This window comes from Lepisosteus oculatus, chromosome 8 (genome assembly GCF_040954835.1).
Source record: "Lepisosteus oculatus isolate fLepOcu1 chromosome 8, fLepOcu1.hap2, whole genome shotgun sequence".
NCBI lineage: Eukaryota > Metazoa > Chordata > Actinopteri > Semionotiformes > Lepisosteidae > Lepisosteus > Lepisosteus oculatus.
Window position 1 is genome coordinate 15,626,981 of NC_090703.1, and position 14,958 is coordinate 15,641,938.

Below are 14,958 nucleotides of genomic sequence, written 5' to 3' on the forward strand. Positions count from 1 at the left end.
AATAAAATCACTATAGCATTAATGACCACAGCATTATAATCCTAAAACAGGATGCTTCTCCAAGGCAGAACTGCCTCTTCAAAACTGATAGAGACTTAAAAACAAAGGCTACAGGTTACCAATTAAAATAAAAGAATAATATTCAATACCACAAATTCAATGTCTGTTAAAGTACAGTGTTGCAATTATACAGTAGGGCATTGTGTATTTTAGTAATTCAGGCTTCTGTTTCACAAAAAACATTCACCCTGAACACAGTAACGTTTTATTCTAAAGGTCAGTTTATACACATGTCCACATGGTGGATGTACTGTACTACATCTATATAAATCCTTTAATGCATTACACGGCTTCATATTTTGAAGTACATTAAAACTACTGCAATCAATGCAACAAAAACTATTACTAGATTAAAAACCATCCATTATTATTGCATGGGATATTCTCTGTACAAAGAAATGGATTGATGGCATTCATGTAGCAGGGAGAATACAAATCCTCATAATTATTCCCTCCCAACAAGACAGCTACAGTATACGTGGTCAGGATTTCCACTTCCTTTGATATTCTAAGCAGTTTTGGGGATCTTTCATCCTTGGCAATTATAATAGGATGGCCAGAGAGCTTTTTTTTTTAAAGAAAAGTCACAAGAAATAACAGTACCATGTATGTCTAAATGCAGATTTTTTTCCAAATCCATACTAAAAACTATACTGAATCTTATGAAAGATCATGAACCTTGGACTTCATTAAGATGCCTTTTGTGATTCAGGAACTGTTCTCAATTCTCAAACAAGGAATATATTAATTGGGAATAAACATTGCAAGCACTACTGGAATAATATTTACATGAAAAGAACAAATCTCTATAAAATGAAAGTTGAAATCTAAAACATGAATTCAAGATAAAGCTATACGTTGTTTTTTAGCTCTGGGTGTCTTGACTTGGAAGGTGACCAGCCTGGGGAAAAAACAAAACAAATAGACAAAATGCCCTATTCAATTAATAATCAGCCTGATGTGTAAGTAGTAGCTAGCAAGCATTACCTTCTTTAGTTCAGGTACCATATTAAATCATGGGAGCTATATACCGAATAGACTCCGTGTTTCCCTTTCATAACCTACCAGCATCAGCAAACAATGCAGTAATATCCCACAGTATTCATGTTATCTGAAATGTGTCACCCGCAAGCAGAGATTCTTTGTAACATTGAAAATAAAAATAAATTTGAAATTGCTCATTTTTCCAGCAATAAAAAAAAGTCTGGATATAGAGTTGTCTGCAGGCATATAATTTTAGCCCAGGCAGCCCATACTAATGTGAAATGTCTGCAGAGATCAATACTGAATCTATTAAATCAGCAGACAAATAGCAATTACAAAATGCATAGATCTACGGCAGCTCTGAAAGATTCATCTTCACTCAGAAACTAAACATAATGCAATTGACAATTTTCAATATCAGCAAACCAAACAAAAAAAAAAACGTACATGGAATTTGAACTCAAGGTTAAGCATGAAGGCCAGTATTCAACAGCACATTCTTCCAAACAATTTTGAATGCTGAAGTATTTAAGCAAAATAACTACTGTATTTAAAGAAAGCTATTTGTAGAAAAAAAATAGATTTTTGTCTGTAGAAATACATTAAGAAGTTCATTTATACAGAAGGCTCCATCATTTGGATTATCTGATAAGTGGATATTACCAAAACCACCACTCGCTCTCCTGGAATAATTAAAAAAAATGGTCAAATACTACTCATCTTGCAAGTGAGTTGGTATACAAACTCTCAGACCCTGAAATCAAAAGTATAGAATTTCAATAGATGTGCCATTATCTCAGCTTACCACATTGCGTTCAAGGAAGGTAAGACTTAAGAGTATATTGAGGTGATGTACCCTGTAAAGAGCTTTGATGCACTCATCTTGAAAGTGGCTTCCTCATTTTGGGAACCTTGCTCCAATTTTATGAGGTGGGCCCACTGTAGAGACACTCCTGACAGAGTAGTTAGGTGGGGTGCATGGCTGAATTTCTTACGGAATGGACAATATAGAATAGCTAGTTTTCGGTCATCCCAAACCCCACAGAACCACCCTCAGGGCTCTGCAGCTGGGGGACCAGTTAGCACTGAGCACTCATACAATCTGTTCCCCCCCAACTGTATAAAAGTTACCAATATTAGCTGAGATAATGACAATATCACTAGTGTAATTGAAAGAAATCAAGTACTTGAAACTGTTTGAGAAAAACAAGCAAAAATAAGCAAATGATCTCTTGATGAGCCATTGCTGACAACAGCATGTCTCCAACACAGATGAACACCTACAATAGTTAAGTGAATGCTGGAGCAAAATAAAATGGGGTGTCTACACTTCAACCCTGACCAGGATAATTACACATCACTTTGTGGTGTTGAAACTGTTCTTCCAATTCATTAGAAACAAGAAGAGGCCATCTGCCCATCACACCTGTTTTAGCAGCTAATTGAGCCAAGGATGTTATCCAGCCTTTTCTTAAGCAAATCCAAGGCATTTGCTGCAAATACATGGTTCAGTGGCCTGTTACTTAAGAGCATAGATGTTAAAAACAAGAAGTACTGGAGTAGTTCTGAAGCACCATTTTAAAGGGTACAAAAGCAGTATCTCAAGAAGGATTCCTACATCCCTTGCAAAATCTTTGCTACACAATCCAAGATGAAATCCCAGTTTGGTTTGGCATTTATTCCTGGATACCAGTCAGACAGAAGTATGTCTAGAGGACAGCTATTCTGAAACCAAAGCACGGTCTTTCTGCCAAGCTTAGAATAAATGTAGCTTTTCATCATGCAATGGTAGAAATATTAGGTCACATTTAAGGTCTCAAATCTCCCCGTGTCACAATCACCATAACACTTACCTGGCAGAAAATTAAATTTCCTATTTGTTTTTTTTTCCATCCTTACTTTCCTGGAGTAACAATTCCAGAATTCTGGAACAGCATGATCACGAACATTGAAGCCAAGCTTTCCACTTCAGGTTTTGGAGCTGTACCCTGACCACAGGGCTCAAAATTATTTATATGAATAATATTTTACTGCCATCTTTCAAATTAGAAACACAGAATGTAGGGTTTTTAGAAGGAACACATTCATATTTGTTGATCATCTTATAGGCGAGCAAATTAAAGTTGGAAAATGAGAAGGAGAGCGTGCCAGAGTTAGAGAGACATGAAACATGATAGAGACAAGAAGCTCTGCTATAATTAGTAAAAATATTCAGCCATTTCCAGCTCAGTCGCCAGCAAAAGCCACCTTCCCTACGGGAGCTCAGCCCCTTTCAGATGGTAATGAAACAAGGCTCTCTGGGGAACAAGGCATGGGACAAGGTGGTGTGAGGAGAGCAGCTGTTTCCTCCCACAGATGGCAAGGGGCTAGCTGGATCAGAAAGTGGGACAGACTCCTTTTATCACTTACTCATCTCTCACTTCAAACCTCAAAAGCAACAGCTCTGGTCAATGAAAGAAACCATCTTATCTATCGCTCTCAAGAACATATAGTGATAGACATATTCAGTCACTCGGAAACCAGTCTTCTTCTCAACAGTATATTTAATTTTACATAGGGTCTTCCTTAATTTTAACAATTTCACTTCTCCTTGCTACATGGCACTAATATTTATGTGCCATTAATATGAAGATCATTAATTGTATGTAATCTTGAAAGAACCTATCTTAACTTATTATTACCCATGTAATGTTACTTTTCTCCTCTTTTTCATTTACAGTGTGGAATACATGTGCAATATTTAAGAGTGACAGAACAGCTGCATTCCTGGTAAGTGTCGGTCTGCAATGTGTAGATATGACCTTTTTTCAAACTGTTAGTCTTACCACACACATATATAATAACTGTTGCAGAACAAATTAATAGAGAAAAGAACTCCACAGAGCACTCTTCCACTTTCTAGCTCTGTACATGTTGCTACCTTTGCGCTGGAACCTTTTAATATAAAGGCAATTCTGTGCATTTAGAAAATCTTTAACATCTGCAAAACCCAGAAAGCTTATATTGCCCACATCCTATTCTAGGTAGGAAGTTACATGAGAAGCAAAACAAAGATAAGGTTTGTATTCCTGACAAAGGCATAATCTTTCTCTTTTGAAAGTGCCCAAAATAAAATGTCGGTCTTAAGTGTTAAGTTATATCACTTATTAAATACCCAGTCAGATCCTGGGGCGTACAGAACACATCTATGAAGAAGTAATCCATAAATAGTGTACCTGTTGACTGATTAGGGCACTTTTAAATATACAAAAGGGAAAGATGCAAGCATAGAACTTCCAGAAGTTCTGGAATGGCCAAACACATCACTCTGTAAGTGGTGAAAGACATCACTTACGAAGAAAGCAAGACATCCCTGCCTAGCAAGAAATGAACTACCATCTTTTCATCCACGTCACTGGTAAGCTGCAGCAACAACTTAAAATGAGCAAATCAAATACTGAGGTCCTCCTCCCCTTACAACATTCCAGCAGGGCAACACACTGCTGCTGCAACAGCCTTCCTGCAATTTGAGAATATGACAGTTATTCCACAGATGCCCTACTTGCCAGAATTGAGCGCAATTGGACATTTTTGGGATGAGAGCAGATAATATGGCATCTAGGGCTCAGAGACCAGAATACAGGCAAACCCCTGACCAGGTGCAAAGAGAAGACCGTATCCACCATCTAGTGTTCTGTACAGACCCCATGTTGAACACAAATGTGAAACTAAAACCAGTTTTACCCATGTATTTCATCCTCAGTATAATAATATTAGTAACATTATTCTTATCTCAATTCAGATCTATTAAGTAATGATTATAGTTCATTTCCTTTTATATTTCAATGTCATTAGTGCCCTAAAATAGATGCATTTAAAAGCACTATTTATTTGCAGGTACATGTATTCCCTGCTCTTATAAATTCCAATTTGAAACCTGACTATTCACTAGCATCATTTTTTTAGACAGATATGTAGGAATTGTCCAAAATCTTTGGGTAATGATTCTGAAACAAGGATATAAGCAATATAATGCTTTTAGAAAATCAACAACTGGTTAATAATTCAGCAGACAAAGATTTGTCTGCAAAAGCTAGGTTGTACTCTGCACAAAGAGCCTCAATCAGAAGAATTAACTATAGATTAAGCAGAAGAACATTCACAAAGATAAGATGCAATTTAAGAGAGAGAATGGCGGTTTAATGGAATAAATTAACAAGTCACTTTGTGGGTGGCTATTCATTATGATGCCATCTTCTGATTACAGGCTTGGAGAACTGCCATACAATCTCACTTGATTTAAAACATTACATTTTGAACATAAGTGCATACATTGTGAAAGAAAAAGCTGGGAGAAAGAAAAAAAATATATAAACCCAATGATCCAGCAACAAAGGCTATATAGCTATATAGTTAATAGGATATAGTATTGGAACAAGGTTACTTAGAATAATTGTAATTGATTAGGTATACCTGTATAAATTTAACAATCAACTATAAAAAGTAGTTGTTCGATCATTTATGTCACTCTTGATAAAGACTTGAAATCCATTTTCAAATTAAATGAAAATGAAATCCTTTTCTTTGGCTCGTTTGCTTCAAAAGTTCAAAAAAAGAAGAGACAAAATGACCAATAAAAAACTGTTTTTGATTTTAAATTCATCACAATACCTTGATGCTTCATTATGTTATATGAAAAGCAAAAGCACATTTTAAGGAATTTGCTTAACTATTGGGCTCAGATTTAAAAAAAAGGAGAAGCCCTAATGATGTTAGTTTTGTCAGGCAGTAGAATTAAGTTCTACGTTTCTAACAGCTTTAGAAGTAAGTTTGCAAACTGTATAACACACTCCAAAAAATTATTCCATCCTTGGAAAGTAATTACTTAATTAAAATACATGGGAAAATGAATAATAAAATAGTTAACACCTTAAAATCCTTCATAAATTGGACGTCGAGCAGGTTTCCTGTTAAACAGGGCTTACATTAGACAGTTGCAAAAACTTTGTCCAAGTTAAAGCAAGTGTGAGAGCAAAAACAGCTGCCTTGTTATTTTTTACTTGAATTCAGTGATTGATTGCATCCCCACATCCTGTTCTCTGCTTCCCTTCTTATGTTCTTTAGCTTTTCACTTCCTGTGTAACCTGACACTGACGGGCAGCAGATGGGCCCTCCTGGCACACAGTCTGTTAAGAAGGAGTGCTCCAGTTTCAAGGTCAAGGGTCAATAAATCATGTTAGACACTGCCTTTTCTTGCACTTGCATGTTGATGCAAAGAGATCCTAACATGTGCCTGTTTTAGAATTCAGGTGCCACATTTCCAGAACCAAACCCTGATGTAAAGTCACTTAACAGGGCACGAGGCCACCATGAGCAACCAGTCCATGTATGCCTTTATGCACCATAGCACAGGGTCTACCAGCATCTGAAATTATGCACGGGGGGGGGGTATCTATCAGCTCATGACGGAAATAGTTCTTCCAGATTAGCCCTTAAATACTCAATTGGGTTCAGATCTGGTGAGCGTGTGTTTTAACATGAACATCCTAGGCAGAAAGAAAAAAAAAATACTTAACCTATTTCAAGCACAGGTATACCCCATGTACTGAATCTTACTTTTGCAATACCTGGGTATGAGTAATATAAGAAATATGTTGAAAACCACAATGAATGGTTAAATTTATTGTGAGTAATACAACTAAATAAACACAGGCAGCACACTGAAACTCGGGAAATATGGAGTGCTAAAATTCCTTTTTGGGAAACGTGTCTGCTTCCTCATTCTGCTCCAGAATACAGCTGTAATGTTTTTGTTCAAATTACCTTAATCAAAGCAATGTGCTGTACAGGAAGAATAATACATCATGGACTGTTTTGGATAATATATTGCACCAAAGAATATTAACCCTAAAGACTTTCAGTTTCTGACAAGGTATAAAATGAACAGGTTTTTCATTCAAACCACTGAAACAGCATTCTAAAATAAAAATAAGCAAATCACTCACATCCGCTAGATTAAAATTAGTAATAGTGAAAGCAATCACTAAGTAGCCTTAGTATTAGTGAAAAAACTTCTATCCATAGCTGTATCAGAATCATCAGAATTCATAGACTCATCTACAGTACTACAAATTCTAGATAAATCCTGTACATTTTAATAAAAAGAAACCTGAAATGCAATCATCCAACTACAGTTATCCTTCCACAGGAAAAAAACACCTATTTACTTAAGTAAAAAATGCTACTGATCATCTTTACTTTTGTTAGATTTTTTTTTCCCAGGCATCCCTTCCTTTACAGAACAAATTAATCAGATTTCAACCTATGAAAGAAACTCAAAAGTACAGGTTTCACTTCAGCTTTTCTTACCTGAAAAGACAGCAAATATCCCTGTGAGTGCGAGTTGCGAGTGTGGGGTGTAGGTTGTAAAATATGTTTCTTTCACAGTTCCTTTTAGTACTGACAGCTAGAACAAAAGTAGGCTACAGCCGTGGGAGTGAGAAACCAGACAAAGTGAGTAATGCTGTGCAAAGTGTTTCTTCTTACCTGATGCCAGCCCTTGGGAGACAAAGGCAAGAAGCAGCAGCAGAGCTAGTGGGATTCCGTCATTAACAGGAGGGAGAGGGATGAGGGCTCTTGTCTTAGGTGCTACCATTCCATTGCACATCTTTTTCTGACTGCAAAGCAGGAACCTTTCAGGCTAAACCTGTGAAGAATGAGACACACTTAAGTCTACACACAGAAACCAGAAGCAAAACGTCTACAATGGAAATAGCACATCTAACATCTCCCACTACCTCCTTAGATCACTTTCACTTAAGCTATTAAAATAGCTACATGGGTCAAATGGTCTTCCATCTGTAACAATTAATACATTAAAAAAAACACCTTCAGAAAACATAAGGTACAAAGCTATCCAGGAAATGTAAATGCATGCAATATGACTTCAAAAACAATCACATACAATCTCAACAATTTCAAGTTGTTTTTTTTTAATCCTTAGTGTGTCTAGGTTCAACTGTATACATATTTATATATTTTGGTGCAACATCAATTAAACAACAAAACAAGGTCACAGAAAGTAATTAGAAATCTTAACGCAAGATAGAATCTCCTAAATAGTTGCAGTATGCGCATATACAGTACTATGTGTATGTATTGGGTGGCAGCATAAATAAAAGGTTCTAAAATTACATTCTTAAATCTGAAGTTTCAGAGACGCATACAAACCAGGTGAAACAGCACGAGATCTACTCCAAGCATGACTCTTGACAAAAGGTTTGCTCTATGATACTCTCCATTAACCTACTGTATACTACTTAATATAGAATATTAACAAATACCTATTTTTCTAGCATGCTTTATAGCAATTATACTTTTTATTTGCAATACAAGTTGTTTATTAAACTTACGTGGCTTTTTGCTATTTTAAAAACGTTTGGTAACTTAGATGCCTCCCACAATCGCCTGAAAAACTACATTTTAAGATTGCCATTTATTAACCTTGCAATGGTAGGAGCATGGTCAAAATAAAAAAAAGCCATCTCACCATGACAATGAGTTTATGTTAAAATATTTTCTATATTTATATTTGTATATTTTAAAATTAAAAGGAGAATAACACAGAAAATGAGCCGCTAAGACCCAAGCTATTCCATTGGATAAAGAGAACAATCATACTGGAAAAAAACAATAATTTAAGGAAGCTCAACTGAGCATAATTCAATTTTCTTATTTATTAATTGCATGAAAGCTGAATCACTTTTGTACCAGATGCCTTAGTATTTAGCAATGCAAGTACAACAAAATTCCAAGAGGGGGAAAAAAATATCTGAATCATAGAAAGGAAACCAGCGACCATAAACAGACAATTTATCAGCCCTTGCAAGAACACATGAAATCACACTAAATACTTACCATGTTTCTTTGTACATTTTGGAACAAAGGCCAATCAAAGAAGTATTTATTGGCCAGACTAAGGTTTAGAGGAAATGAGACAACAGTTTGCCCTTTTTGTTCCACAACAGGAAAATGTTTGCAAAAAAAACCCATTCTTTGGCAACACTGTTAAATTATACCCCCACCCTCTGCTCCCCAGAGTCAACTGCTGTTTTCTAACTTCAGCCATAGCATTCTTAAATACAGTAAGTCTGCCTGTGTACCATTTGCAGTTTCTTTGGTGTAGCTAACATGGCAAACTTCTACAATGTGCTGGAAAACCATAAAAAAATGTATGTACTTAAGTGCCAGCTAATGATTCAAAATAACCTTTTTTTTTTACAATCTGTTCCATTAAAATTATTTGAATATTGACCACCTGTAGATGTATATAACCCTGTAGAAAAAGGATATAATGAAATCAACATCATATTGCACTCCACTTCTTAATATATACTGTATACAAACATTGTGACTTTTTCATGTTGCTTAGTTAATCCGTATTAACATTGTCTTATCACAACAGAATATTTAGTACTCCTTTTAATCAGCTACATTTGTCTGACTTGAGGACTTTCAGTCCACAAATACACTATAACGCTTCCTCGACTATATCACGCAACACCTTTAAAATATGAAAAAGCCTCCGTTGGGTAGGAGATAGTAAACAGTTCAACACGGTGTGCCGTGTGTGGTAACATTGGACTTGCCAAGTTATCTATAGTGTAGCAGGAGAATGGCAGTGGAAGCAGGTACTGTTGTGTTTTATACTTCATACACCTGATATTTCATAATAACTTGAGGTGCTGTGAAACTCGTAAAAAGCCCAACGTAGGTTGATTATGCCATTATGATTGTGTGTAAAAAAAGCTGTGAGAAAATGAATAATTTCCTTGAACGTAAAAAAAGCTTTTCATCCCAAAGCAGTCTACTGTATATATACATAAGAGTGACTCATTCTATCCAATACTGAAGTGCAGCACCCACCCAGGCAATACAGAGCAGAAAAGGAAGAACATTTTTTTAAGAAGTCAGATTATAAAAACCCAGTGTGAAACTTTAGCTAAGAAGCTAGGGTTAACATTCCTACACTAAGAAGTTCTACAACATATTTAATGACAAAATACTCAAGCCCTCAGTAAGTGCAGCATCTAAAGCACTGTGGCTACTGTGCTACAATGTCTCCAGTCGTTACTCCAGGATATTAGCTGGGAAATTCCAAGTAACACCACTTATAGCAGTAATCTAGTTTGCCTTGAAGCACTGACCAGGGTCACTCTTGCTTAGCTTTCGAGATCAGGCAAGAAGGTGATAAATGGGACAAAAACAGAGATTCTCCAAGACAAGACTTTCAGACCTAAGTTACTATATCATCCAATATCGAGAGTAGTGCAATCATTTTTTAAGAATTCCAAGGACCATCATAGTTGCTTTGTAAAAGAGCCAACAATGGAAAAAAAACAATTTTATGAAGCAAAGGAATATTTATAGGATAACCATCAATTCATAGTCCAGGCTTAGTCTGTATTGAACGGATAGTCAGTGTGTACTAATGATAAGATGTAAAAACAATGCTGAGCTAAAGAAATCAAAGTAGAGGCATAGCTACCGGGCAGAATTCCTTATTAGAAGTAAGTGAACAGAATCATAAGTGTTTTTGCATTAACCAGATTAGTTAATCAAATAAACACCTTCATTATGGGGGTTTAAAAAAAAATACAAGAAAGTGGTATGCTGGTCTAGACTAATTTCTGTTTAGGCTATACATACATGCTTATAAATTTCTTAATAAAAGAGTTTAGACTAGCAGAAAAGTCTCAACATGTGTTTAAGTGATTAACGCCCTTGGTCAACTAAGAAGTCTTTGTTAGGAACCGTAAGGATTATAACAGCAAAGATCACTACATTTCTCAACTACCTCTGTGTAATTTAACAGGACACTGTAACAATATAACTAAATAATACAACATCATATCTTCATTCAATTAAAACAAAGCCTAGTGTCGGGCCACGTGGAAATAACAATACACCTATAACTCTGTCAGAAGATTAAACCCAAGGAAGTCTAAAATGCTGATCTTCAAAACAAATGTCCCCATGAGGGCCAAGGTTTCCCTAAGAATATGTTGACAGAGATAGTTCTTCAAACCAATATGAGGATCAGAAGCCCAGCCTTAATATTTTCTTAGATAAGTGCTTGCATTTCTATGGATTTCAGAATTAAAGAATCCCACTCAAAGAAACTTCTAATCAACTGTTTGGCCATCTGGGAGTCCTTTGATACAGAGTGTAGTATTTGTTTTGTCAGTGTGTGAAACTCTTCACAGACAATTTGTTCCACAGGAGAAACAGTTCCACACCCAGCTCTGGAATGACACAAAGGCAGCTGCCACTTCCTTGTTTTGGTTCCAGGGAATACATCACATGACCCAATAGGTTTCTGCTTAGATTAACTCTTGCCTGACTCTAGCTTCTGCCCTCAAAAGGCCAATATAGCCCCCAAAACACCAAGGCTACAAGGCAACAAGAGCTTTCAAATGGGGCAAAGTTAAAAAAAAAACATTTTGAATTACAATAAATTTACACTGAAGCTAAAATGTGTACCAGTCCCAGATTGTCCAAGCAGCATTTGGCATTACAGAACTCAAAGGGAATGAGGAATGAGAGTCAGTGGCTACAAACAGAAAGAATCCGTTTAGCAGCTAACAGATGCTAAGAGATTGCCATCTGAGAGGGCTGAGCTAATGCTTCAGGCTTATGTGGAGCCAATTCTGCCCTGTGGCATTATGGAATAAGAGGGCAGTGAAACAGTGAAGAAAGCCCCTTTGTTGCAGTGTATTATATCACATTAACTCTGCAGGGTTGCCTTCGTTGTTTTACCCTCCAGACAAGTAACCTGAGGTGCTGTCCTAAAGTCTCAAAGTAGCCAAAAGCTTTTCAGAACCTCAAACTTTGGAGGCACTCTGCCTTTAATCCCCTAAACTACACCTGGTGGCTAGGATTGCATCTGATTTTGCTCATTTCAAAAATTCTCAATTATGCCTTAAAATAGGACAATCAATTAAACAAAAAGCAATGAAAAAAAATGCAACCATACCCAACTACAGCAATATTAAACTGCAGTTTAAAAACCCCAAAGGAGCTTTTAGACAAATTTGGAATTTTAGTAGTACAATAGCTCTAAGGCTTTCATGCTGGACATTAAAGCCATCTTCATCATATATATTGAATCCGTACAATAAATATGACAATATATTGAATCTAAACTTGAATGAGTTATCCATCAAAGTCGAAACTATACCTGTCTCAGTGCTCGTGGTCATCATCCATTATGTCACAAGGGGTCAAAGGGTGTTTTGAGTCTGAAGTTGAAAGGCCAAAGGTTGTGTCCAAGCTGCATTGAACAGACACCCAAAGACTGTCCTTATTTAGGACTTTGAAGGCTTTTCAACCATTGTCTCTGTGATGCCCAATATACCACAGGCCTTGTAAAAGTAATCTTTAACCATTAATCTTATCAGCTTCTTCCGAGCAATCATCTCAGCACCAGTTTAACTAAATGTACCATTGTCTCCAATAGTAGTACAATGTCTGCTGTCACTGTAGAGTTCATAATATGCTAGGGTAGCTTTAGCTCACTTCTCAAGTCTATGGTCATTTGCAGTTGAAAAGAGGCCAATAGCTGGCCTTAATGCATGACAAGATGGTTCTTCAGCTCTAACAAAGTGGTAGTATTTAGATCCTGATACGCAAACCATAACTGATCGCTTTGAATAAAACTGTCTGCAGCAGTCTAGAGAACATGATCATAATGCAAGCAATGGTTGACCTTTCCCCAGCACCTTTGTATAGCAGGTAAGCATATACTGTCTGTACTAATAGTTCTGGAATTTTATAGAAGTTGATTTCGAACTGCACATCATCACGGTACGGTATTTGGATAGTAATAATACAAGAAAGGTTACAAATGATAGGAGGCTATAGAAAACAATTTACCCCTACATCCTTCAGGGTACCCAGATAGAGGTGAGGGCAATAATCACTTGGCCTCCAGAACAGGCACTCTAGTCTTCAGCACATAGTAAATGGGTATATCATTTTGCCAGCCTTCTGGGACACAGGGCTAACACAGCATAATATTTAATGCAGCACAAGCTCATAATGCATGAAAGTATCAAGCCCTTGGAAATCCACCCTAGTCCGATATAGGAACAGCATGGAATTGAACTGGTTTACTCCTTCCTATCTGGCACATAGTGCATTTAATACACTAGATTTTAATGGATGGACCTTCTGGAAGCCAAAGTCTCACTGAATATTTTGAAAAGGATTTTGGTGCATTTGACTTTCCAGCAAAAGCACATTACAGGAGATCATTAAAAACTGAAATTCTGTTCAACAATCTGCGTTTCTGGCATTACGGTGTAGGGAACAATATGGAAAGGATGTTTCACTCAGAGGATTCTTTTTCCAACAAAATCAAATTGCAACATGAACCATAAAACACACAAATCTCCATCATATTACTTAAAAAACATTAATTGTAAATCAACTAGAATGAGATGAGCATACAACTATATACTTTCATTTTGTGCCTTAGTAAATTTCAATCACGATATACATAATTCAGTTAAAATATCCCACTCTGCACTGTATATTTGGCAAGTGATATTTCTTTATTTCTTTAAGCCGGATACATTTATTTTTGTAAACCGGATTCTACATAGGCAGTTAAAACGCTCACAAGCATTTCAGACCAAATTTAAACTACACTTACGTTCCAAAAGATTGTAGCTACAGCCGATCAATGGAAGTACTACAAGACAAAACTACATAGCATACTGCAACAGATGCTCGATTTCAGCCTGTGTTCATCTACTGTGGGTTGGTAGATAAGTTATATTAATACACATCAGCCTGAACAGGAAACAAACGCTTGAAAATGTTCAGTGAGCGAAAATAGAGAAAAATATAAAGGTGAACATCATCAGCAATAATACTATTGCGAATTTGTATAGAAAAATAAAGTAAAAAAATGTATTGTGTAATTTCTTAAAGGGGCTGAACAGTCTGTTTTAACACTGACAGCCTGACTATAAATACGAGTCCCGAGGTGGTAGGACAGCACAACCACTTACTGTTCAAAAGCAATGATTTACAAACTGCAGCATAAAACCACCAGCATTTAACTTTTCACAAGTATAGCTGGCTTTGAACTAAAGAGCAAGAGTACTATTAAGCTCTAAGCGATTTAAAAGCAGTAATCAGTTGCGGCACACGAGCAGGAGATGCTACAAAAAGACGCGTGAGGATGGACTGTCAAGACACAAAAACCTGGGTACTAAATTATACACATCAGCATAAAACAGAGGTATAGAGGATATAGTGCAAGGGGGAAAATACTAATTCCAATACTATTAAAAACATGAAAAAGCAACTGTGGATGGGTAATACGGAGATCACTTCACTTAATGCGGTTAAAGATACCACATCCTCGTTTTCATGTAACCAAAGACCGACATGTTAGATTTCTGATATACGTCTTTCTTGTCACATACTCCGACTCCAGTCTGATGGTAGGGTATAATATTCACTCCTCACGGGCGCCGAGACAGACAGGCCTGAAACAGGAACAACAACAAATAGCTCGACTAGCGAGACACCGAAAAAAGAAAAAGGCTTTTTATTCACTTACCAACACACCGCAAAGCCTCAGGGCCACCCCTCTTCTCACTCACCGCCGGGACATATACCCCGAATGTATGAGAAAGAGAGAATTACCCTTTCGCCCCGTTTTCAAGGTAACAAACCCGGAATAAGTCGTTATCTTTCTCCTCCGCCTCCGTAAGTGGAATCATAGGCAAAATGCAATAGCGGAAATGGACACCCTGCATTTATCTAACCACAGCAGCTGCCTCGCTCTCGCCCAGTCTCCATGGGAACTGACAAGGGCCTGCAGGCAAAGAGGTTGGAGGCTGGGGGAGTGCGCGCGCAACG

The 14,958-nt window shown here is 36.9% G+C and overlaps 1 protein-coding gene across 1 annotated transcript in view; it reads right to left on the minus strand.

Moving 5' to 3' along the window:
* The window catches only part of susd6 (sushi domain containing 6), a 28,543-nt gene extending 13,651 nt beyond the window's left edge, over positions 1–14,892 (minus strand). The window contains exons 1-2 of the mRNA XM_015350873.2: positions 14,657–14,892; positions 7,570–7,729 (exon numbers count right to left, since the gene is read on the minus strand). Of these exons, the coding sequence (XP_015206359.1) occupies positions 7,570–7,690 (121 nt within the window). The 5' untranslated portion in view covers positions 7,691–7,729; positions 14,657–14,892. The remainder of the gene's footprint in view (positions 1–7,569; positions 7,730–14,656) is intronic.
* Between the last annotated feature and the right edge of the window lie 66 nt (positions 14,893–14,958).